Consider the following 25,318-nt stretch of genomic DNA (forward strand, 5'->3'; position numbering starts at 1 on the left):
TAAGGTAGTGGAGTAAGCAGAATCACTTTAATAATACACAGAATTCAGTCAGCATTTATTGAAAACTATTATATTCAAGCAGAATTAATACCACAATTTATGGGGACTGGGGCAAAACCATAATGCACCATCACTTGTTAGAAAATGATGCAATACAAGATGGCCACAGTAGAACATTAAACCTAGGTGTATCCTCAAAATATGTGTCCCTGCCTGCACAGGTATGTGCATGCAAGGCCTACTTTCAAGCAATTGAGAGAAAGAGAAGAGCATGAACTCACTATGATTAGAGGAGGTTGAGGTAACTGTTGATAAAGATCTAATTTTAAAAGAAGAGCTTTTAGTTGGACAATTCTGGGCAGTGCCCATGAGAAAGAAACATCTGAGTTCAATCCTAAAGGATTGGTGATAACGAACTTGTGATCAAAGCAGAAAAGAAATTGCAGAAGATGAAAAGCACAGATTCTCTCCTCCATTGGCTTCCATATAGCTGCCAGAATAAGCAGCTTAAATAAAATTCTACTTTCTTTAGTAGCCTTACACCATATTCAAGAATTTTGCAAGATAAATACATGTCACCATCATTGATTCAAGCTTATTTTCCACATCCGGATTCTGGCTTTGATCCATGATTCTTGTGCCAAGTAGAGCTGATGGGCTGGACTCTTGGGGTCCTGGGCCTTGGCTTCCATAGGAAAGGCAGAGTTGGGCATGTAGGGGGAGAGAACGCTCTTATTTGAGCTGTGGGTAAAGAAAAGATCTTAATCACAATGGAAAGGACTCAGGGAGACAGGTAGAAAGACAAAGGATTATTCAAGAGAGAAGAATATCGATTAGAAACATACTCATTGCCTTACTCATGTAACTCTAACCCCTCTGTACACTATTTTTGCAATAAAAACATAAAAAAGAAAGAAGAATAAAGCAGAAGACATTGGGTAACCAAAGAACAATAACAAAAGGAGCACCTTTGCTTTCTCCAACATGCTTGCAGTATGACCATGGCCAGGGCAACTACGACAGTCAGACACATCAGTGTCGGGAGGAGGGAGTGTCCACCTGCTTAGGGTAAAAGAAGCATGTCAGCCCCTGAAGTATCTCTAAAGTTGCTCATGTCATTGGGGCTGAGGCTTTCTTGGGGTTCCCATCTGGGTTTTCTAGAGCTCTCACTCAATTCTTCTTGATCTGCGCTCCTTGTCTCCTCACCCAAGGAATAATTCCCTCTTCCTTTTCCCTTTAGTACCTCTAATTCCCTCCTTCCAGTTTCTTCTCATTTAACTGCTAACATTTTCAAATCCTTTTCATTAGACAATTCTGCCTTTATCATTCTTGTGCCTATTATTCCTCCCTCGAAATCTCCAGAACTGTCTCCTGTCATTCCCGCTTAGGTCCCAGCCCCTTCTCACCCCAGTGGATAACTATGTCGTGGCCTCCTAGACTGCTGTGTTTCACTCGACAAGATAGTCCAGCTGTCTGCCCAGCCGCCACATCCAGGGTTGCTCTCAGGTACCAGGTCTCATCCGCATTGGGAAGGATATCACTGTAGCGAGTGCCTGCCTGCTCTTGATCTCCTCGCATCCACATCACCCACACAGGCTTTGGATGGAAGCCAGAGACGTGACACACCAGCTGCAGATGGCCAGGCCCAGGACTGGGGCCACTGGACAGCCAGACTTCAGGCTTCACTGGACAAGAAGATGGGAAGAAATGGAACCTTGGCAGCATCTCAAGCCACAGCTCAGGAATTTGGATGCCTCTGCACTTTGAGTAATCATTACTTTCTCTAGTAAACAAACTAGATATCTCTCCCTGTAGCCTGTCATTATAATATAATGACATGATAATATAATGTTTCAATATAATGATGAAAAGTGACAAGTTAAGCATAGGAGACCAGAGGGTTGGGCTCACCTTGCCGCTCCAGTTCCGACTTCCCTGCTTCGAGAAGACCTGCCAGAAACCGGGGGCAGGTGTCACTGAGAAGGCTATGCACTATTTCCTTAATGATTAAGTATTGGTTGAGCACTCTGCAGACATTCTGAGCCCGCCTTCCTGAGCCTGGAGCTGGCTCCCAGGAACTTCCTTGGAAACTCAGGAGATCTAATCCTTGGTAGGCTCCGTTTAAGAAGCTCTTGTAGGCTTTCCCAGGTTGCATGGTGCACCCACTAGATATCTGGAGCACAAACGGGTCTGAGGGTAGAAAGAAAAGACAATCAATGTAGAAATGACAAGGAGGGAATATAAACAATCTAGAAGCCAGCCCAGCCAGAAAAGCAGAGAAAAATGCCAGGAGAATCATATATGAAAGACTAGATTTGAGATGGGAAATGGGAAGGCAATTTGTGGGGAGAAAAATTGAAGACAGTAAAGGTTCCTTGAAGTAATTAACAGGGAAGTCATGGATGGAAAAGCTGTCAAGAAGGCAGGAAAGGCTGCGTGGAGAAACTCAAATAGGAATAGTGAAGTACAGGTCAGGTCATGTGGGCACTCAGGCAGAGGGGCAGAGGGGGCAGACATAATGCTGTACTCAGGGATGTGAAGAAAAAATGCCCGTGCAAGCTCTGTTCTGTCTGTGGAAGGGTGGTATGGTCGTAAAGGATGGAGAAGGGGACTTTGTGTGAGGCAATGGAAGTCAGAGAATAAGTTTAGAAAGGGAGGAAGATGGTCAAAATTTACATCCCTTGGAAGTCCATCAGGAACCTCAGGCAGAAGATTATCATGGAAAGACAAACTCACAATCAAACTGAAATTGGCTGGCAAAGTTCTGCACTTCCCGGGGAAAGCCATGGATAAACAACTGGAACAGCGCCTGCAGCTTCTTCCACTGCTCCTTGCTGAAATATCCATGGGACCAGGGCTTCTCAAACCTAATGGTGTCCGAGACATTGTCCCAGGCATGAGTCTGCAGCTCACCCAGCCAGGCTGAAAGTTGGGTGTGCGCCCAACTGTGGTTGGCAAAGGAGGTGATGTGGACTATTCTGAAGGTCAGGGGCTCTGCTGGTGTTGAATGATGCCATTCCAGAGTCCGGGATGCTGAGAGAGAGAGAGAGAGAGAGAGAGAGAGAGAGAGAGAGGGGGGACCAAAATATGAGAGAAGAGACACTGATGTAAAAATAGGAATCCAGGATAAAAATAATTACAAGATGCACATTTCCCTGAGCCTCAACTCCCTGAGCCAAGTTCCTCTCTCCAAAACCAGAGACAGAAATAGATACAGCAGGCAAAATTCTTTCCCTGCAACTCTCCTGGAATGCAATCTCCTGGAATGCAGCTTGGAGGAAAGATCAGTGTTCTTTAAAGCCAGATTCTCCCTAAGAGCTTTCTTGCCTCCTGTGCCCATCACAGACATCTTTATACATGAGCTTTCCTTACCAGCCATGCTTTCTCCAGTCCAGACAAGTGCCTTGAAGAGCAGGAGGAACAAGAACAGCATTGAAGCTTTGATGTCTTGGCCAGAAAATGGCCCTTGGAATTCAGATATCAGCTCCCTCCCTGCTCGCTCTCATACTCTCTTCTGTCTTCCTTTGAAGCACACACTACCCTGTACCTCTGCCCACTTCCCTATGAGATAACCTCATTGCTTCTCTCAGCCACAAGGCTCCACAGAGCCTCTCGTTTCCTGTCTATTTCTCCCACTACTGGCTTTTGCTTTGCATTATCTGTATCTTCCTGACCTTTCAACCATCTGGTTGAAAAAGTCATCTTAGAGAAATCAAGTCCATGTTTGGGTTCTCAATGTTTTTGTATATGAAAAGAAGTGGTGGAGGCTACTCAAAGTTCCCCACTGACCCTTCTAGTAGAATCCCCGAGGTGTAGATGCCGGCAAACTGCTCCTTTCCCTGTCTTCCTATCTTCTTCTGTCCCTTGTCTTCTACTCTTTATCTACTAACCCATTACTTGTGCCTCTGAATCAACTTTTGCTCATCTCACTTATCATATATAATTTCCCTGTCTCCTCAGCCTCTCCTCAGTTTCTTCATTCTGTTCTTATCGGAGTCATTCAGAGAAGGCACTGAACATTTCAATGTGGCTTACAATCTACAGGCAAGTCTCCGTAATCCATAGCAGAGAAGGAGTAGAGATGACTAATGTATTCATATTTTCAAGTAGTTTAAAGAAGTGATATTTTGCTCCATTTCCCCAGTGAAATTAAAGGTCACTGTTGAAGGTGTCCTTGAGTGGAGTCATCTCACCTGGAAGTGGTGAACTGCTGGACAGGGAAAGTTTCACCCATATTATAGAGTTGGTCTTGGGGCAACAGAATCCTTGGGTGCCCTATTCTGCCCAAATGAGAGATATCATGAGCATGCATAGAGAGTATGGGCTAGCCCTATGTGGGTATGAAGAAAAATGAATGGAGGCATGAAGGCTACAAGCACTGGTGACCCCATGGTAACGTCTGGGACTGCAGTATTCTTTTTTTATATATATATATTTTTTATTTTAATTTCAGTTTAATTTTATTGTAATGGTAATGTACAGAAGGGTAACAGTTACATAAGTAACTTAATGAGTACATTTCTTTTTTTAATTTTATTTTATTTGTGAACATACTGTACAGAGGGGTTACAATTGCATGGGCAGGATAATGCGTACATGGGACTGCAGTATTCTTGGAAGAATTAATTACCATAACAAGGCTTAAAATGTATTCTTTGATAATTGTTATGACAGCCTTAGGCAGTCAATGTCTCATTCTTATGTTTTGTTTTCCTATCTTTATTCACGTAGCATTAGCTTGCAGCCCGTGTAGTTCAAAAATATACATTAGACACTAAGAATCCAGAGATAAAAGTCCTTATGATAAAATAAAATAAAAGTCCTATGCAAAACCTCTACTTTTCTTACTGAGTAGATTCACGTTAGAGAGGTCAGCTGTCATCCAACTGTGCTGTGCATGGTAGGAAAAGAGCTGAAACCCTCATGAATAGAGACAACACAGGATGGGGAGGATGCAGATGCACAGTCCTGTCCCCCAAGAATGCTGTGCTTCACACAACAGGTCAGCCCCACCCCCCTAACCCCATGACCCCTCAGCTGCCATATCCAGGGTTGCTCGCAGATACGATGTCCCATCGGCATATGTCAGCAAGTGACCTCTCTGGAAGTCTCTCTGCTTCACCTCACCCCACAGACAAATCACACACACAGTCTGGTGAGAAGCCAGAGAGAGACATGACACACCAGCTGCAGATGGCCAGGCCCAGGACTGGGGCCACTGGACAGCCAGGCTTCAGGCTTCACTGGAGCAGGAAGAGGCAGAGACAATACTAGAAAATAACTCTAACCTGGGGCATATGGACTTCAAAGACCACAATTTGGACATTTACTATCCAATTCTTTGGTAACAAAATCAATGACTGATGGAATCCCACTCCTTCTTGGGCATCTCCCTGCTCTCTTAGGCAAAAGAGACACAGAGCAGGTCAAACCTTGCTTCTCCAGATTCTCCTTTCCCGCTTCAAAAAGGCTCAAGAGATATCCAGAGCAGATTTTTTAGAGCAGAGTACCCACAATTTCCGAGAAACATTTGTACTGGTGGATTAATGTGCAGAATTTCTGAGCTCTTCTGCCACCTTCTGGTGCAAGTACACAGGAATGGTTCTTGACATACAGGAAATCCAGTTTTCCTAATGCTCCTGTCAGGAAGCTTAGGATGGCTCCCCCAGAATGCAGTTCACAGCCTGCTGTGCCCTGGATCTCAAAGGGATCTGACAGGAAGAAAGCAAGAAAAGTTAGGTTATTAAACAGAAAACAAGACAGAAAGAGATGTAAGAGAGGTCGAGGAATTCAGATTTTATGAGCCTATAATTCTGGAGTGTGAAATGCTGAGCTGAAACAATTACAACAGGTAGAGAGGCAGGCATATCAGGAATGGGCCAGAGTAGGGTGTGTGGTAGGGGAGAGGAGAAGGAAGAGGAGTGAGGAGCAGTTGGAGTCAAAACTTCCTGAGGGAAATAAGAGACTCACTTAGAGAGGATCAATCAGGAACAATAAAGCCCCAAAATTGAGTAAGAAGAAGTCGCATTTTAGGACATTCAGGCATAAGGAAAGAAAGGCAGGACAAGTTTCTCACAAAAAAAAAAACAAGGCCTTGGTCACAAAGAAAGTGATTTCCTCCATCAGAGATCAAAGGAAAAGCATCCACATCTGAATATTTCAAAGAGATGTAGAGATTGCTCTAGAGAAAGGTGTGCAGGCAGATAGGGGTGGAGAGGGGGATTCAGGGCAGGGGAGAGAAGGAGGAGAGGCAACAGTGCTCACATTGCAACTGGAAATCACTGGCATGTTTTTGCACTTCCTCCATGAATCCAAAGTAGTACACTCAGAATATCTCCAACAGCTCTGTCACTTCAGCATCAATGAAATTCCCCTTGGACCAAGGCTTCAGAAATATGGGAGTGGCTGACTCACGGTCCCAGCCATGAATCTGCAAATCATCCAGCCAACATGAAAATTGAGTTTCTGCCCACGTGCTGTTGGCAAATGATGAGATTGAAAGCAGTGGCTTCTGGAAGGCTGTGGATAAAGGACAGAAACATGAAAGGAAACTTAGGAATGGCATGGAGGAAGGATGAAAGCATGGACACTTAGAAAATGTGAAAGCACAAACTCAGAATCTGTGCAACCCATGAGCACTGTCTCTTTAAGAGCCTTGGGCCTCAGGCTTCAGCCCCAACTTCAAGAAGGGTCAAGACACTGGAGACAGGAGGCCTCAGAGCCTAGTTGACCAAGCTCACCAGACTAAGTGCAGCCTGTCTTTACCAGACCCTCCTCACAGGGCAGGCTGCTACCCCAGTTGCTCTTACCATCCTGATTGTCCCCAGCTGGGAAGAGCACAGCTAGCAACACAAGTGGCAGGAGCAGCATCTCCCAGAGAGGACCTCAGGAGCTCAGGGCTGCGCTTGATGTCTGATTCTGCAATGCTGCTGCTCAGGACTCGGTACAGACTTCCTGTCTCTCCCACCTGAAAACTCTCTTCATAGAACTTGCAGATCAGAGAGGGAAATGTGTCCTTCTTGCACAGCCTGCCTTCTCCACACCAGGTTTCACTTCCCTCTTCCTTCCTTGGCCTGCAGCTTCTCTCCATGACTCCACGTTAATCAGATGACCTCAAAAGAAATTCCCCTTGTCACAATACAAGCTTCTCAACCTCTCTAAGCTTCGATGTCATATCTATACATACAGGGGTATACACAACAGTTGCTCAGCTTCATGAACATCTGAACCCTGGAAGGAGTTTTTGGTTTATGCACCCAGTTCATCCTCCATCCTCCCACTGTTCTGTCTTCTCCCTTAATGTCATGACTCTTCCTACTGTTGTCCACAGCTTCATTCCCTGTTTTATCTCCTTGTCTGGATTCCCTAATCTCATATTCTTAATTCTAGGTTCCTGTTTTCATATCTTCTCTTCTACTTTATCAAACTATCCAGAATTTTCCAATTAAATTGTTAAAAAAAAGACAATTTGCCAAGTTCCAGTTGAAAAAGCAGAACCACACAACTGAAAAGACAGTAGAAAAACCTTATGTTCTTTCTTTGTTTACCAATCTGCTAAATATAAAGAATAAATATATCTGTGAGTTGAAACATTTTCAGGCCATTTAAACACAAAAATTTCAATACCCACAATTAAATCAAAGTAGGACGCTGATTTTAAAAGCAGATAAGTACCTTAAAATTTGTTCAAACAAATGTATTTATGTTAGTTTTAGTTTTAGTTTGCCACCACTTGTCCAGTTAAAAGGCTTGGGCCTGCCACTCCTCCTTTTCCTGTGATACACTGTTTACTCAATCTCTGCTAGGCTTATCATCTTGTGTGGGGTGTATTTCCATATTGCAAATTCAAATGGGTTCTATTGGTCTAGTTAATCACCTCCAGTTTTCAGGTTTTCAGGCTCCAAGAGGGAGAGGTCTGAGGCACCTCTTTGTCACACATCATGACAGTATGCATGCCAATTACTTAGTGTTAACCTGAGAGCACAGCACTGACTGTGGGTTCTTCAACAACCACCTGTTGAAGCTGATCTTATTTTGGATCTTCTCCATGGAAAGAAAGCATTGTTCTCTCCAGTGCTCAAGGGGGTTGTGTTTTCCTTGGCAATGCTGCGACCAGGATATACTGGACAGAAATATGTCAAGTTATATTCATAGTGGCTGGCATAATGAAGATATTTGTGCTCTTCCTTGGAGTTGGATTTCTCCCTGGTAAAAAGGTGTGTTCTCTTCTGTTCTATGGAACCCTTCAACAATGATTAACCATAGGATTTATTTTTGTTTTTGTTTTTGTCCGATATGGAGCTTGGACTCAGGGCCCGGCATTCTCCCTAAGTTCTTTTGCTCAAGACTAGCACTCTAACTCTATGTCTGCTTTTCTGAGAGTTATTGGGCATATGAGTCTCGTCAGTTTCATATTTGAGTATTTGAGCTGGCTTTGAACCCCAATACTCACATCACAGGTTCCTGAGTACTTAAAATAGGAGCTGTGAGTCACCAACTCCTAGACTATGAGATCCTTTCAGTGTAATTTGATTAGCTGTAGACAGGATTTCATGTGTATCACTAAATGTATACTTTATTTGTGATTGTTTGGCTTATTTTCCCTGTTTTCTTCTGCCTCTCTACAAATAGAAACACGCATCTCAATAAACTTACAGTAACAGAATGGGATGTAGATAAAGCTGTTTATTAAAGCTGACCAGAAATACACAAGTATCATGTATAATATTCTAGTAATTTTTCTTTGAAACAGTGCTTTTATTTCATATATTCTGAGTCCTTGTTGTTTTCACATGAATTCTAGTAGCCTAGTTTTTTTTTTAATAAAAAATGTAACCAAAACACACACCCTGCCAAAAAATTTCCCTCTTGGCTTTAAATGTGTTAGAGCCACACCAATGGACCATATTGGCATACCAGGGTGAGTCTCCTAATGTTTAAGGCTGAGATCTGAGCATTACAGTACAAAGGTATCCCAGGCAGGAAGGTCCATAAGACTCTTATCTCCAATAAACAACTCAGAAGAGACCAAAATTGGCACAGAGTTCAAGTGGTAGAGAGCACTGTGCTTGAGTCCAGACCGGCTCTGGGAAAGGCCCTAAGACCTAAATTGTACATGTGTCTTATAGCATGCTGAGCTCAAACTGAATTTACATAAATCCTCTGAGACCTCTGTGATCTCATTTACTGTGAAGAGGTAATTTTGCCTGACTATTCAACCTGAAGAAAAAGGAGAAAAGAAGTGATTTCTTGATTCCCAAGACACGTTGAGAGTCAGGAGCTGATGCTATTGCACACAAGAGGTTTCAGGAGACCAAACACAGGCAAAGCAGCTTCCAGAACTGGCTATCAATGTGCCAAGGAGCTGGGAAGGCTCTGCATATCTCGAAACTCTATGTGGAGCATCTGAAATTCCGAAAAGGCATCAGAAGATCATTCAGAGAACTGAAAAGAAAAGGTGGTAGCATTCTAGACAAGATAACATTTTCCCAATGTGAATGTTGCTTTGAGTGACGCTGTGGGAAGCAGACAGTTAACAAATGGAAGCATACACAGAATGGAAGCATCAGAGAAGTTGCAGTTGGTAACTGATGCTCAGAGGGTGCATTGTGAGCCTCCCGCCACAAGTGAGGCCTATGTTCAGTGGGATACATTCCCAGGAAATTAAGAAATAACCCCAAATGGTGAGAAAAAAGACAAAGGGTGAACCAATGCAATAACAATACCCACAAGACCCTATGTTGGAAATGAATTTTACAACATAGGGGCAGGAAGTCAGGTGGGAGACAATCCAGAGGGGTAACAATATTCGACGAGAAATGTACACATTGTAACTGTAACTCCTCCGTGCAATACCTTCATACTAAATTGTTAATGAAAGAATCATGCTTATAATACCATGAAAAAGAATAAAATAATTAGAAATAAGAATGGAAGGAGAGTCAAAACTAATACACAAAAAATATAATCCGTTGATCAGGGAAGATAAATAAATAAGAGAAAAATCCAATGATCATTGAAATTGGAAAGGCTGATATGACTAAAATATCCATTCTATCTAAAACAATCTACAGATTCCAGATTAAATTTATGTGCTCATAGAAATCTGAGTGGCCCTATTTAAATAAAATAAGAATAGAAAAAAATCACATAAAATCACAAAGCACTAAAAATAAGCGCAATATACTTAGAATTAAAATAAAAATAAAAGCATCATACTGCCTGGTATCAAATTTTATGGCCAAGATTCTAAATTAAATGTAATAGATAAATCAGTCCTATAACCTAATCATGTAAATTGATTTAATCATTTCACAGTGTGTTTGTGCGCTCTAATACCACATTATATGATATAAATGCACACAATTATTTCCAATTCTAAATTGTAAAAATCAATCAATATTATTGATAGAAAAAAAATCCAGAACTTTACAACTTCTAGGATATGGAGGAGGAGTTGCAGAGGTGAAGAAAGAAGGGATGGTAGGGAAAAAGAAAAGGAGGAGGTTACAATGTCCGATAGGAAATGTACTCATTACCTTATTCCTGTAACTGTAACACCTTTGTAAAGTATTTTTACAATAAAAATTTATACAAAAAAAACAGAACATGTAAAAAAAGAAAAAAAAGAAAAGAAATCCAGAAAATGCTTCTATCATAAGACACATAGAATTTGACAAATGCATGTGTGAAGGAGGTTAGATGCAGTATTTCCTTAATATTTACCCATAAGGAGAGGGAACTAAAGGATGTTGGTATTTCTTTTTTGGGTTTGTGGGGGGTCTGGTCATGGGGTCTGAACTCTGGGCCTGGGCGCTGTCCCTCAGCTCTTCAGCTCAAGGCTAGCGCTCCACCACTTGAGCCACAGCGCCACTTCCAACTTTTTTCATTTTGCTTATGTGGTGCTGAGGAATCAAACCAGAGCCTCGGGCATGCAAGGCAAGTGCTCTACCACTGAGCCACCTTCCCAGCCCCGATGTTGGAATTTCTAAGCTATGTCAGCCCCCAAACAAAGAATGGCATGAGTGTTTCAAATGTTAGGAATAAATAAAATGATAAAACAAAATCTACCCACAGGAGTTGATCCAACATGGACATAGTACTTCTTTGAACGTTTTGCTTAATTTTTCAGCAAGCAGAATTATATAGATGAATGGCACTTTGCAATGCCATGACCCCCTAAACACTTAAACATAAAATGGAGAAGAAAGCTCAAGTACCTGCAAGACAAGCAGGAAATGACACATGCTTGTGGTTTCCTGCTAAGAGGTCCTGGAAGACCTACCTCTAAAGAAACATCAGAAATGGACTTTGCAGTTTTACCACTACTGAAAATGGAAGTGCCATTATGTACAGAGTTCCAGATATCAAATTAAATGAGACTCATGAGTGATTCTCAGACAAAAAGAGAATCAGTAGAGATACATGGAAGAAAGGATGGCATCACTTGCTTGTCTTGAGCTCCAGGACTGCTGGCTTCTCAATACAAAGTAGGAAGCACGGTGAGACATCTCATGGAATACCCCGATAGGACCTGTGACAAGACAGAAGTGACAGAAACCTGGGTCAGGAGGAGGTGATGAGAGAAAGGCTGAGCAAGGGAACAGAGAAAATAAAAGTATACAATAAGACGACTCTGAAGACATAAGAAAACACAGGAACTCACCAACGCCTCTTAAACCATAACACAAGGACTATCAAAAGGATCAAGGGCACCACCACTGCCAAGATGATCAAGCTCATGGAAAGACTGTGTCCTGTAGATACGGAAAACATCCAAAGACACCATCTGAATCTCATGCACACATCTAAATCATCCCTAGACTGCCTGGCTTAGAATGTGTATTGAGCATAAGCCATAGCAAAAAATCTGGTTCAGACACTCTATTTCTATACGTCTCTAGGTTTGTTTCTGTTTATGTGCTGCTTCTCAAGCTAGCATTATATAGGTCTGGGCATTGTCTGGACTTGAGCAGTCCTGACCTTCTCTGGCTCACGGTTAATGCTCTAACACTTCACCCACATCTCCACTTCCAGATTTGGAGTAATTGATTGGAGATAGCAGTCTCACAGTCTTTCCTGCTCTGGTTGACTTTAAACCACGATCCTCAGATCTCAGCCTCCCACTTAGCTAGGATTACAGATGTGAGCACAACACTACCCAGCTCACATGACAATTCCTTAACTTCCCTCCAGATTTCCTGGATCCATTTCTCATTCATGTTCCACTCCTTCATTCCACGAATCAGGCATTTGTTTTTATATGTATTTTTTTCATGACATCCCTCATCTGCAGCTGATATCACCAACTTCCCCTCATTTCTACCTTCAGTCTCAATGAAAACCCACTGGCACACCCAACCCCTAACCTTACCCCAGTAGAGAATGAGGTCCTGGTCTCCTAGACTGCTGTGTTTCACATGACAAGACAAACCAACAGCATCCTCAGCCTCCACCTCCAGGATCACACGAACATACCAAGTCCCATCAGCATTGGGAAGAACATCATCACGTTTACTGTCCACTTGCTCTTGCTCACCCCTCATCCACATCACCCAAATGGACATTGGGTAGAAACCAGAGACGTGGCAAACCAACATTAGTCTGCCAGACCCAAGGATAGAGGAGCTTGACAGCCAGGCCTCTGGCCTCATTGTAGAGAATACAAGAGGGAGTCACATGAGGACAGATGTGCACCTAACACATGGCTTCAGTACATAGATATCTGCCTAATGTCTTTTGTCTCCCTTAGGGAATTCTCACCCTGAAACCCACTCCCTCTTGTCCTCCACCATGTCCTGAGTTCAAACAGGAAGGTGAGAAGGGGAAGACATGAAGAAAACACCTTAGACGGAAGGGCTGAACTGACCTTGTCTCTGAAGATACATCTTTCCTGCATCCAGGATACCCAAGAGGAACTAAGGGCAGGTTTTGCTCATAAGGTTCTCCACGATTTGCTTGATGCCCTCATACAGATTGAGGAGATCACACGCCTTCTGGGCCTGTTTCCCACCTTCAGGAGATGGCACCCAGGTTGTATTCTGAAAACTTAGAAAATCTGATCCTTCCAAAGCCGCCTGCATGAAGCCTTTGTCACTCTCGCTAGAGGACAGCTCACAGCCAAGTCTCACTTGTAATTCAACAGGATCTTCAGAAAGGAAAGAATGAGATAAAGAGTTCAAATAAACAAAAATGAAAGCCAGGTTAGAATCTAAGGGCCTTGTCTGAATAAGAATAGTGCAAAGATGGGTCATATTATGTAGGAGAGTGAGCCAAAGATACATATAGTCAAAAACAAGGGAGAGCAAATACCTGCTGCAGAAAAGAAAGAAGGAAATAAGAAACAAAAGTCCTTGAATTAAAGATTGACCAATGAAATTCAGGGAAAATAAGACCTGAAACTGACATAATACAGACTAGGTACTTCACAGAGACAGGAGCCCAAATCTTATGATGCATAGAGTCAGCATCACAAGTGCTAGATAATGAGTCCAAATGTCTAAAGAAATTGAAGAAATAGCAGAAGGGATTATATTTTAAAAGACTCAAGCATAGGATAAGACAATTCCCTACCTCTAACTTAAAGACACAGATGAAGATCACAAGAAAACACAACAAAGCACAATAGAAAAGACTGCTGAAGTGGCAAAAATCTAGGTAGTTTTGATTAATGTTCAACACATAACTCGAGAGATGGAGGCATGGAGACTTTTGTTGTGAGATGAGATGATGAGAAATCCAATCAAAAGGAATAGAGAAAGTGTTTCAATTACAAGAACCCTCTGAAGAATTCTCCCAATTGGTTAAACTTACACCTAAACCCCAAGTCTGTGGAGTAGGTATGAATCTCCTGACGTATCCCAATCATATACACACAGAAAAGCAGCTCCAGATCTGTCAACTCCTCATTACTGAAGTTTCCCTTGGACCATGTGTGCAAGAAAATTACTGTTCCTGTTTCACTGTCCCAACGATGAGTCTGTAATTCATCCAACCAAGCAGACCCCAGAGTTTGTGCCCAGGATTCATTGGCATAGTATGAGATCTGGCTGAGACGAAATGTGGTATGTTCATGAATCACTATGGATGGATGGATGTCCAGTAGCATATGTGAAAACAAAAGCAAAACAGAGAGAAGATAGAAAACAAACCAGTTACTAGAGAGAGAAGGATAACAACCAGTTCATCAATAATAATTTCCCTCCCCAAGCCCTTGGTGCTCTAGCACCATCCTCAAAAACAATCAACTGGACTTGAACACCAAGAAGCAGATTATAACAATCTTAGCATTCACAGTAAAATATCTTAGAAAGCCAACTAAAATCCACTCCCATGCACCCTACTAGACAGCTGACATATATGATCTTACCCTCCGGGTTGACACTGCCTGGGAGGAGAGCAGCCAGCAGTGGAAGTTGAAGAAACAGCATAGCATAAGCAGATGTGTGCTTCCTTCTCTAAACAAAGCTGATCTTTGATGTCTGCTAGCAACTAAGCTACCCTGCCTCAACTCTCTTCTGTCTTCCTTCTCCCACCAACAATGATTTCCAACAGCAACTGAATATAAGAAAACCTTTCTATTTTCTCAGCCTCACCTTCCTACTCCATCCTTCATTTCCCTCCCATCTGAACTCAAGTCATTCCCTTCTCTCTCATTTCCAGCCACCCTCCTTTTCACTAAGTTCTGCCCCCATGTAACTCTCTTCCTCAGCTGTTCCTCTTCCAAGGGGTGTGTGATATGGAAAGGTCACTTCATCTAGCTGTAACATTACAAAGGAGAAGTTGTATGGTTGCCCAGTTTCTATACATAACTGTGTTTCTACACTCAATCGTGTCTCTTATTCTGATCAACCCAGCCTTCCCTCCCCATTCCAGGTGTCCTGAAACTCATCTCTGCTCCTTCTCACCCTTTATCCTTTCTCGTTTCTTGAGATTCACTGGTTCTTTTGTAAATTGGAGAATTTGTGGTCTCACATCTCCTGTGACTGCTCCAGGCACCCACCACTGCCTTAGTGGTGACATAGAAGACATTCCCAGTACACGAGACTATAAAACTACAAATAACCCCTTCTACTCACTCTAATTCATATATTTATTCACCAAAATACCTATCTGTCCACAGGTATCTCATCAAGCATATGAGCATGTGGAGATTGACAGGATAATCTCATCTGCCACAGCATTCCCAACTGCAGAAGGACATTCAGGACTGCAATGCACTCTGGTGAATAATATTTCTATGCATGGAATCCCAGGTATAAACCTGGTGGGCTTTTTATAAACATTTTCTTGAGCAACATTTGACTACCCAGTAATGCATTTAGACTTAGTTATGAGCCTATAATTAAGATTTCAGTTGTGCAGTATTCACTTCCACGAAAAGGATAACTTCTTGGGTGATAGCAAGGACAAAGGCAGCATTGCAGTGAAAACCAATATCTATATTTAAGGTAAATTTGTGACCTCATCAAAATATATTGTCCAGCCAAGATCCAATAGATTATGCTTGGAATCCTAGCTACTAAGGGGGCTGATATCTGAGGACTACAGTTCAAAGCCAGCATGACCAAGAGACTCTGAGACTCTTATTTCCTATTAACCAACAGAACACCAGAAGTGGCACTATGGATCAAGTGGTAGAGCACCAGACTTGATCAATGAAAAGCTTAAAAACAGCAGGCCCTGGAAGTGGCACTGTAGCACAAGTGGTAGAGTGCTAGCTTTGAACTGAAGAGCTGAGAGACAGCGCTCAGACCCAGAGTTCAAGCACCCAAGAGCAACAAAAAAAAAAAAACAGCCGGCCCTTATTCAAACCCCAACCAGCACCAAATATACATCATCCTAAAATGACAGCATTTTCTATATTGAATTTATATAGGTAAATTTTCAGAGATACTTAGTGGTTTGTTACTAATCCTGTTATTGTCAATGTTATGTCTCAACATCTGAACATAACATCAATTTTAGACCCCAGACAATACATCTGTTATCATAGTGTTCCTAAATTAACATTCATGAAAGTGAAGGTGAAATTCTTCTTTTTAAATAAACAAATGTATACATTTTATTTTGTACTCTTCTTTTTAATGTATATATATACACACATATATATATATATATATATATCCAATGTGCATATATTCCCCCTGAATCTCACATTTGTCTGCATTAATAAAGAGGTTGGGTGTCCCCTCAATCATCTTTTCCTATTACTGCCACAGACACCTGACAGTGTCCATGAACTAACAACATGGTTACACTGAGACACAGCATAAACCCTATACAAGTTCCTCAAAAGCACAAGGCTTTGCCTTCATTTCCAGCAAGTTCTCACTTTGGGGTTTTAGAAATTCATAGCAGATAGAAAGCCAGACATTTGTCACATTGGGGGATTTTTTGCCATGAGAGTACAGGGACAGGAGAAACACAAATTCTCCTACTCTCTTGTAATTGGGTGAGAGCTATAAGGTTGAGATCTGAACAAGAGAATGTGGAATGCTGGAGGGAGGAGCCACCTATGTGTTTAACCATTTAAGCCTGCCCTGTGGCACCAGCTTCCAGAATGGCAGAGGTAGGAGATGGAGGAAGGCTTCCCAGTTTGCATGAAGCCTACAAATGAGGAAGACAACTTTTCTAAGGCTCTACAGCTGTGACTGATTATACATTGTACATCTAACATTCAGATATAATGGCTAATTTTATAGGAATTCTATAAGAAGCCTCCTTTTCCCTTCTCCTAAATCCAAACCTATATGAGATCAAGAAAAAAAAGAGATTAAATATTTGCTTCTGCTATAGCTGCTGATTATTTGCCTCAAGTGTGTGATGCATATAGCCTTCTTCCTTTCAGCCCCAAATAAATGACCAAACTCACTGCTACAAACTGGATGTGTTACAGATTGCTCTCTCTCCTTTCCTCCCTCCCTCCACTACAAATTGGATGTGTTACAAATTTCCCTCCCTCCCTCTCTCACTCGCTCTCTCTTCCCTATCTCTCTCTGTCTCTCCTTCCTCTCTGCATCCTCACTCAGGCTGTCAATGGTTACTCTGAGACTCACTCTTATCCTTGTCATCTGCACTCTTGCTAAAGGCCCAAAACAATAGAACTGCCCAACTTTAAACTAGAAATTCCAGAAACATGAGCTACATAGACATGTGCTCCTTCTAAGTTGATTTTCTGACCTATTTCATTATAATAATGGAAAAGTGAGTGCCAGAAACAATCATACTGGCACTTGGGACAGCAACCTAACTAGATCTGAAAATGTAGACGTGTGGTTTAAAGGAGTACAAAGGAAGAGTCAGGAGGAAAGGGACTGAAAACCTAGGGTATTGTAAGTAGGAAGTTTCTGTAGGGGCTCAAAGCACATGGACTCGGCCACAGTTGGTAGAACCTGGACTCGGCCACAGCTGGTTTGACATGGACTCTACCACAGCTGGTGGAACGTTGGTGGCAGGGGCCCAGTCCCAGGAGATCCCAGCCCTTCCCAGGCCAGCTCAAGCCAGGCCTTCTCCACCAAGTTCTGATCTCTTCTTCCCCTTACCAGAGCTCCACGCTGGCCAGGAAGATGAAAGGCCCCAGCTGGAAACTCCTTGCCACCAGAGCTGGGTCCTCAGGACTGCCATCCAGGCTGGTCGCCCGGATGGTGACCCCAGCCTCAGCCCCATACAGGCAGCCTCTGGTGGCTGACTTTGTAGACTATAAAGTGAGGCAGAGGGTTATGTCTGTGGAGCTGGGCCTGAGGAGGGTCCAGAAGCTGACCTGCTGCATCAAGCCATGGAGGCAGCTGGAGATGAACCTGAGACCCACTTCCCACACTCCTTCTCTGTTCTGACAGCTCAGCTGCATGGCACCACAGACTCAGCCCAGCAACTTCACCCAGGTCTCTGATGAACTTTTCCAAGGGAGCCCCAATTGGGGCAGGAGTGGATGATGGCATACCTGGACACATGCCTGGCCGACTGGATCCACAGCAGAGCGGTCTGGGCAGAGTTCACAGCTCTATACAGGAGGAGGCCCGGGAGGAGGCCAGGTGTCAGTGGGAGGAGCACTGGGCATCAGTGAGGGCTGTGCTGAATGGGGCTATGGCACTGAGGACCCTGGTAACTAACCTTAGGGGCACTTTTTGGTAGCAAGTCAGAGAAAGTCGGGGGCCAGGTGTGGCTAAGTGTGGCTGAGGAGGGAGGGGGGCAGGAGAGCAAGGAAGACACAAAGAATGCCTTTGGAACAAGGCAGGGTTGAGGGGGGGAGAAAGGGGAGGAATGAATGGTCATGGAGCCGGGAAGGGCAGGGGAAGGAAGGTCATGCATGAGGAAGCCAGGCAGGTGTCTGGAAGAGTGAGCAGGAGATATTGGGGAATGTTTTAAGAAGGTGAGAGTCTAGGAGACGCAACCATTCCAGGAATTGGGAGGGAGGAAGGGGGAATGATCTATAGGATGCTCTGTAGGATGAGCGTAGGAAAACACTTGAGGCTGGCTTTACAACTCCAAGGAAGGTGGACTTGAATGAGGAATTGTGCCCCATTGGCTGAGTGGGATTTGGGACCCCAGAAGGTGCATCCCTTTGGAATGAAACCTTGGTAATGAGGTGACTGGGAGAGGTGGCCATGGATGAGGGCTGCTTGGATGTGTGTGCATGTGCACGTGTGCTCCTGTGCACGCTGGACTGTTTCTCTAATCTGGTGATGGAAAAATTCTTCACGGAGAAAACATTCCCTCTTGCAACGTCAAGAACAAGAAGGGATAGGTCTTTGCCCTTCCTCTCTGCAGAAAGTCACTGGCAGGGCTTTGGAGAAAGCAGCTGCTCTGAAACTGGCCTTGTTCCTTCCTCATCCCCTCTGTGTATCTTGAACTTGCTGCTGCCTCCTGCGCTGATTGAGGACAGGGCTGTGGAGCCTGGCTGCGTGGAGGTTTTGGTAGCTGAAACTGCCTGCTGCCCTTCCCTCCCACTGGGACACAATGGTGCCTAAATTGTTGCCTATTTGGGGGACCTCTGCACCTACACTGAAACTCTAAATTGGGGCTCTGATTTTCCTCTCATGGATATGGGCATAAATGCTCATCTAGAATACAGGCTGGGTCCTGCATTGTCTCAGTGAGATGTTCGATGCCCTGAGAGGAACATTCCAGCTCTGAGCCCCATGGTGTAATGGTGACAGGTATTCCATTACTGGCATATGTTTTGCGGTGGGCTTTGGTGCTGCTTTATCAGGGGCTAGGTGTGTGGGTTCTAGAATACTTACAAGCATTTTTATATTTCCTTTGAAGCCACCTTGTTTGCATTTACATTATTAGTCTCCAATTCAGAGTCTGAGGACACTAACTTTAGGCCTCAACAGTCCTCTAGAACAAATCCAAACTATAGCTTTTTCTTTAGAGGGAAAAATTCATTCCAAACACAGGCCCTGAGTCAGACCTCACTGCTGCACTTTCCAAGGTGCTCAAATTGCTGCTCTCCAACACTGATTTCTTTCACAGTGCTCTAGAACCTTGCCATGGTCCTGAGCACTCATCAGCTTAGCCAGACCACCATTGACTGCTTCGAGATTTTTCCCTTGTCCTAGAATGTGGCATCCTAATTATGCTTGCTGGAATGTGGGACCAAATTGACCTCAGGTATTTAGTCCACACTTTTGCTTTTGAGAGAGGGTTGCAGTTTTTAATGGTATTTATGGGGGAGGTGGTTAAACTGTATGAGCCACTTGGTCTGTTATTGAGTGAGCTGAACCATAAACTCAGAGCCAATCTAGAGCAAGCAGTTGGGGTAGGAGGAAACCTCTGACTTGACCAGGACAAACTAGGCCAGTGGCTTACACACTGCTTGGCAAAGCATCAAGGTATTTTAGGGGTTGAGCCTCTGTATTTCTTGGGGAGGTAAAGGGGTGTGAGTTGGGAGAGGTGAGCAGACTGGGCAACTCACCCTTAACCAGAACAGCTCCACTTGTAGCTGTGTTTCATATTGGGGTTCAGGGTAACATTTCATTTGCATGAGGGAGTTTGTTGCTGAAAGACTTGGGAAACCCACTGAATAAGTCATCAGCTCCCCCAGGTCCAGAGCAGATGCTTCATCAACCCTCCACCACAGGACAACAATCCAGTTAGTATTCCTGGGAGCCTTCAGAAGTGAGGAGAAACAGGGACCAGGCTGAGGTTACTGAAATTCCTCTTTTGAGACCTTCACACCTGAGTGGAAGAAGAGGCTATTTTCTGGAAAGAGATCGGGCTTGGTCTGTATTCCAAGAAGCATAGCTTAGGTGGGACCACAGTGGACAGTTTTGATCTGTTCTACCCTTAATTTGAGGGCCAACGGAAACCCCAAAGATTCTTCTTCCAGGGAAAACTGGAGACTCTCTTTAGAAGCTAGAGTTTCTTGGCCAAGAAGTCTGAGTATGGCTCCCTTATTAAATGAGGGAAATAAATGTAATAACCATTTTTAAAGATTAAATAGATAGAGAGTATGTTTCTTGCTCTCCTGAGCCCAAAGGGACAAAGAGCAACTTTCCTTGGGCCAAGGAAGAAACAAATGAGGCTTGCGATTATTAATCACACTCCCAATTTATTCTCGGGCATGCATAAACTAGTTTACTTTTTTAATATCAAAAAATAGCAGAAGATTTGGTTAGTTTAGAAGAAAAGCAAAGCTCTGTAAAGATAAATATATATTCCTTTATTTTTATTTAATAAATTATAAATACCAAATATATTGTTCCTTTAATTTTGTGTAATATGTAATGATGATATTAAACAAGAAATAAAGCCCAGAAATTTAATGAGAAAAAATCTGACCATAAACATAACTTTCCTGACAAAATATTTCCCTACATAAAAGGCTTAAAAGTGAACTCATCCAATTCTTCACAAACACAGCCATGCTGCCCATACTCTGGAGAGTAACAAGACAGGAAACATATTTCAACTCATCTTATGAAGTCAAAAACTCATTCATACCAATACCTAACAAGAATAAAGCTAGAAACAAATACAGGTAGATGAAAAACTAGAACCAAATATTCTCAAACTAAATCCAAATGCATACATTCTCAACAAGTAGGAAAGATGAAACCATAGAGTTTTGTTTTGCCATATGAGCAATCAGTCATTGTAACACATATTAACTGAAAAAATGATATGAAGCTCATGATTTCCTGCCAAAATAATAATTATTGACATAACAAAACTGTCTCTTGAGTCCACAGGTTTCTCAGTGTCTTGGTACTTATTCCAAATGAGAGGGAAGAAAGGTTGGGAGCTCATGGAATACCATCATATGACCTGTAAAGAATGTAAGTTTTAAAAAATATATATAAGAGATATGAACACAGTCATATAACAGCATTATTCACAGAACCCAATGGAAGAAGCAGCTCAACTGCTCCTTATGGTATTTAGACATGCGGTGGAAAGGACTCAGCCTGAAGAAGAAAGGTAACTCAGACGTAGCTGCCATAGAGATATACTCTGACAACAGATGGCTAAGAGTAAGAGGCCAGTCACAGGATGAATACCGTGTAATTCCAATCACATCCATAGAAAGCAAAAGAACAAGAGTCACTATCCCAGGGCCTGGGGAAGGGGGGAAGGAAACATGGCTTCAAATGTGAGGACAGTTTCACATTGCAAGGAGAACAAACAAAACAGCATCTATGTACTTAATATTGTTAGAAGCACTAATGATGGTAATATTTCTATGTTAGATGTATTTTGCCAAAATTCTTTAAATTACCTCTCCCCAGGGATCAAGGTTAAGAGGCAACTCTTGGTAGAAAGAGGACAACTAATGGGCTATTAGTAGATGAAAGATAAAAAGTATGAAACAGACAGAGAAGAAGGGTTAAAAAATACTCACCAGCGCTTCCAAAACCACAGTGCAAGGCACAGCAAAAGGATCAAGCAAGGCACTATTACTGCAGCAATGATTAAACCAACAGAGACAGAGTACCCTGTGGATTGGAAGAGTAATCAATTGTCACTTCTAATGACACTTGCTCCATTACCTGGCCTTCCTTTGCTTAGGTAACCATCCTCCTATCATCCCAATTTTGGGGGGAATCTGAGGTTAACAACTTTACTGAGATAAAATGGATAGATAGAATATTGTCACTACTGGACTTTGAACTCAGACTCTATCACTCTCCCTTAACTTTTCTTGCTCCACATTGGTGCTCTACCACTCCTGCTACATCTCCACTTTTGACTTTTGTCTGCTTAACTAGACATGAGAACCCCAGGGATTTGTCTGCCTGGGATGTCTTCAAACCTTGATCCTCAGAGATCAGCCTCCCAAGGAGCTAGGATTACACACATGAGCCACTATCACCCAGCTAAGAACTGCATCTATTTAAGGGTGGACAATATACTGAGTGTGAACACATGCAAACACACATGTTACCATCACTACTTTTGAGACATTGTCTCCCTATATAAGCTAATTTGGCCATTAAATTGTCATGCTGTGTCTCAAACTCACTAGTGCTGAGATTACAAGGAACTGCTCTCATGCCCAGCTCAGTATCTTTCTAAATGTCCTTGGATCATCTTCTTCCTTATACCTGCCCATTCGGCCTGCCTCCTGTCCCCTCCTCCCACCAAATATCTTCTAGCCCTTCCTCCTCTCCATTCCCTGTCCCTCACACACCTTCTCCCTCTTTGCTTTAGATCGACCCGCTCCCACTCCCAGCCAGAACTCCAGCTCTCTCTCACCCCAGTAGAGGACGATGGCCCGTCCCCCTAGACTGCTGTGCTTCACATGGCAGCTCAGGCCCTTCGCCTCCTCCGCTTTCACATCCAGGGTTGCTCGCAGATACCACGTCCCATCAGCATAGGGCAGGAAGTCATCTCTCTGGGTGTCCAGCTGCTCCTGCTCACCTCGCATCCACATCACCCACACAGGCTTTGGGTAGAAGCCAGAGACATGACACACCAGCCGCAGATGGCCAGGCCCAGCACTGGGGCCACTGGACAGCCAGGCTTCAGGCTTCACTGGAGCAGGAAGAAGCAGAGACAATACTAGAAAATAACTCTAACCTGGGGCATATGGACTTCAAAGTCCACGTGTTTGGACATTGACCCCCCACTTCCTTGGTAACAAAATCAATGACTGATGGATTCTCACTCTTTCTTCTAACCTCTACAATTTGTTATTGCATGCAACTGTTTGTACTGTTTGAATAAAAATAAGAGAAAAAGAAAATTGGCATACATCTTTATTGAGGATTTGTTTTCATTGCAAACTTTAAACATTGTAATTCACTGAAATCATTTTTCTACTGTAAAATATGTCAAATATGTCAAATACTTCATGCTAGTATTCAACATCACGAAAATGCCAATACTTCCCAAGGCTATCTACAAATTCAATGTGATACTTTTCAATATTGCAACCTCATTCTTCAATAAAATAGAAGAGACAATCCAAAAATTCATATGGAACAATGAAAGACCCCGAATAGCAAAAACAGTGCTGGAGGAATATCAATACCACATTTCAAACTCTGCTACAAAGCCATAGTAATCAAAACAGCTTGGTACTGGCACAAGAACAGACCTCAGGACCAATGGAATAGAATTGAAAACCCAGAAATGAACCCACAGACCTATAGCCATCTAATCTTCGATAAGGTACCTAAAATATTAGAATAGAAGAAGACAGCCTCTTCATTAAATGGTGCAGGCAAAATTGGTTACTCACCTGTAGAAAAATAAAGCTAGATCCCTATATATTACCCTGCACCAGAATCAACTCCAAATGTATCAAAGACCTTAGAGTCAATGCAGACACCCTGAAAACATTAAAGGACAGAATAGGAGAAACCCTAAGTCTTCTTGGCACCGACTTAAATTCTCTTCATAGAGACCCAGAAACAAAACAAATCAAAGACAGGTTGGACAAATGGGATTGAATGAAGTTGCAGAGCTTTGGCATGGAAAAGGACATAGCTAGCAAGATCAATAGAAAGCCCACGGATTGGGAGAAGATCTTCACTAGCCATACAAAGGTCTCACTAGCCAGACAAAGGTCTCATAGTTAAAATATATCTGGAACTCAAAAAATTAAATCCCCCAACAATAAATCATCAACGAAAGAACTGTCCAATAAATAAGTGGGCTAAAGACTTAAAGAGAAACTACTCTGAAGAGGAAAGAAGGATGGCCAATAGACACATGAAAAAATGCTCAACCTTCCCAGCCATAAAAGAAATGCAAATCAAAACAACACTGAGACACCACCTCACCCCAGTTAGAATGGCCTATAATCAAGAACTCTAATAACAACAGATGCTAGAGGGGATGTGGACAGAAGGGAACACTACTGCATTGTTGGTGGGAGTGTAAACTTCTATGGAGGGTTCTTAGAAGACGCCAGACACAGCTCTCCTATGACCCAGTAATTCCACTTTTGGGCATTTACCCGAATGATCACAAACAAGACCATACTAAAGCTACCAGTATGACTATGTTTATTGCAACATAATTTACCATAGCTAAGATATGGAACCAATCCATATGCCCCTCCATAGATGAATGGATCAAGAAAACGTGGTATATATACACAATGGAATTCTATGCCTCCATCAGAAAAAATGTCATTGCCACCTTTGGAAATGGAAAGACTTGGAAAAAATTATATTAAGTGAAGGAAGCCAGACCCAAAGAAACATAGGTCCCGTGGTTTCCCTTTTTTACAATAACTATTATATATGTCTGAGACAAGCAGAAAAGTTCAGATAAGTTGATGTTAGGTGAAATGAACCCCAAGATTAGGAATCAAATGAGTTTTCTTTCGTGCTATTGTTTCTAATGTATTTATAAGATGATTTCTTTGTTGCTTTGTATGTCCCTCCCCCACGGTATAACTCCTGTTTTCACTGTATTTGATGTTGGTATAATTTGTGGAGTGGAAGAGAAAAAACAAAAGATTTAAATAGGGATACATGTGGACCCATTACAACAATGAGATGTACATTATGCCAAAAAACAAACTTTACATCTTTGGGGTGGGGGGGGTGGAGGGGTAGCAGGGAAGGTATGGGGAAACAAAGGGGAGGTTATGGGAAGGGGAAACAAAGGAGGAGGCAACAATGCTTGATAAGAAATGTACTCATTACCTTGCCCATGTAATTGTAACCCCTCTGTGTTGTATTTTCACGATAAATTAAACTTATTAATAAAAAAATCTAAAACAGTTGTTTTGCTAAAAGAAAAATTATACAGACTTACATATTTTTCATTTTATTTCATATTTTCTTTAAAGAGGTATTCTATTCATCATCAATAGAGTTGTTTCTGGGAGGGCCTTTCATATCTGGTCAATGTCATAATA

The 25,318-nt window shown here is 42.6% G+C and overlaps 3 protein-coding genes across 9 annotated transcripts in view; all 3 read right to left on the reverse strand.

The window, feature by feature from the left end:
- Cd1e (CD1e molecule) lies at positions 1-14,497 on the reverse strand. Of its 5 annotated transcripts, none has more exons than XM_013030620.1 (8): positions 13,876-14,069; positions 12,869-13,147; positions 6,810-7,176; positions 2,737-3,033; positions 1,912-2,190; positions 1,407-1,685; positions 969-1,062; positions 1-741 (listed from the first exon to the last, which is right to left on the reverse strand). In XM_013030620.1, exons 3-8 carry the CDS (start codon positions 6,868-6,870, stop codon positions 582-584), a joined length of 1,170 nt encoding a protein of 389 aa, XP_012886074.1. In that variant the 5' UTR covers positions 6,871-7,176; positions 12,869-13,147; positions 13,876-14,069; the 3' UTR covers positions 1-581. The 5 variants fall into 5 exon arrangements, with proteins under 5 accessions (XP_012886074.1, XP_012886073.1, XP_012886075.1 ...); XM_013030619.1 differs by having other exon boundaries at positions 13,813-14,069; XM_013030621.1 differs by lacking the exons at positions 12,869-13,147; positions 13,876-14,069 and adding an exon at positions 14,369-14,497.
- Positions 10,910-25,318, reverse strand: part of LOC105996513 (T-cell surface glycoprotein CD1c-like) — a 23,809-nt gene continuing 9,400 nt past the window's right edge. Inside the window, exons 5-7 of one of the 2 annotated variants that reach the window (XM_013030626.1) lie at positions 12,374-12,473; positions 11,666-11,756; positions 10,910-11,533 (exon numbers count right to left, since the gene is read on the reverse strand). In XM_013030626.1, the coding sequence (XP_012886080.1) occupies positions 11,512-11,533; positions 11,666-11,756; positions 12,374-12,473 (213 nt within the window). In that variant the 3' untranslated portion in view covers positions 10,910-11,511. The remainder of the gene's footprint in view (positions 11,534-11,665; positions 11,757-12,373; positions 12,474-25,318) is intronic. The other variant, XM_013030627.1, reaches the window with a different exon arrangement.
- LOC105996512 (T-cell surface glycoprotein CD1b-like) overlaps positions 21,161-25,318 on the reverse strand; it is a 6,125-nt gene continuing 1,967 nt past the window's right edge. For both annotated transcript variants that reach the window (XM_013030625.1, XM_013030624.1), the window contains exons 4-6: positions 22,699-22,977; positions 21,845-21,938; positions 21,161-21,270 (exon numbers count right to left, since the gene is read on the reverse strand). In XM_013030625.1, the coding sequence (XP_012886079.1) occupies positions 21,249-21,270; positions 21,845-21,938; positions 22,699-22,977 (395 nt within the window). In that variant the 3' untranslated portion in view covers positions 21,161-21,248. The remainder of the gene's footprint in view (positions 21,271-21,844; positions 21,939-22,698; positions 22,978-25,318) is intronic.

This window comes from Dipodomys ordii, unplaced genomic scaffold (assembly GCF_000151885.1).
Source record: "Dipodomys ordii isolate 6190 unplaced genomic scaffold, Dord_2.0 Scaffold131, whole genome shotgun sequence".
In the NCBI taxonomy this organism is placed as follows: Eukaryota; Metazoa; Chordata; class Mammalia; order Rodentia; family Heteromyidae; genus Dipodomys; species Dipodomys ordii.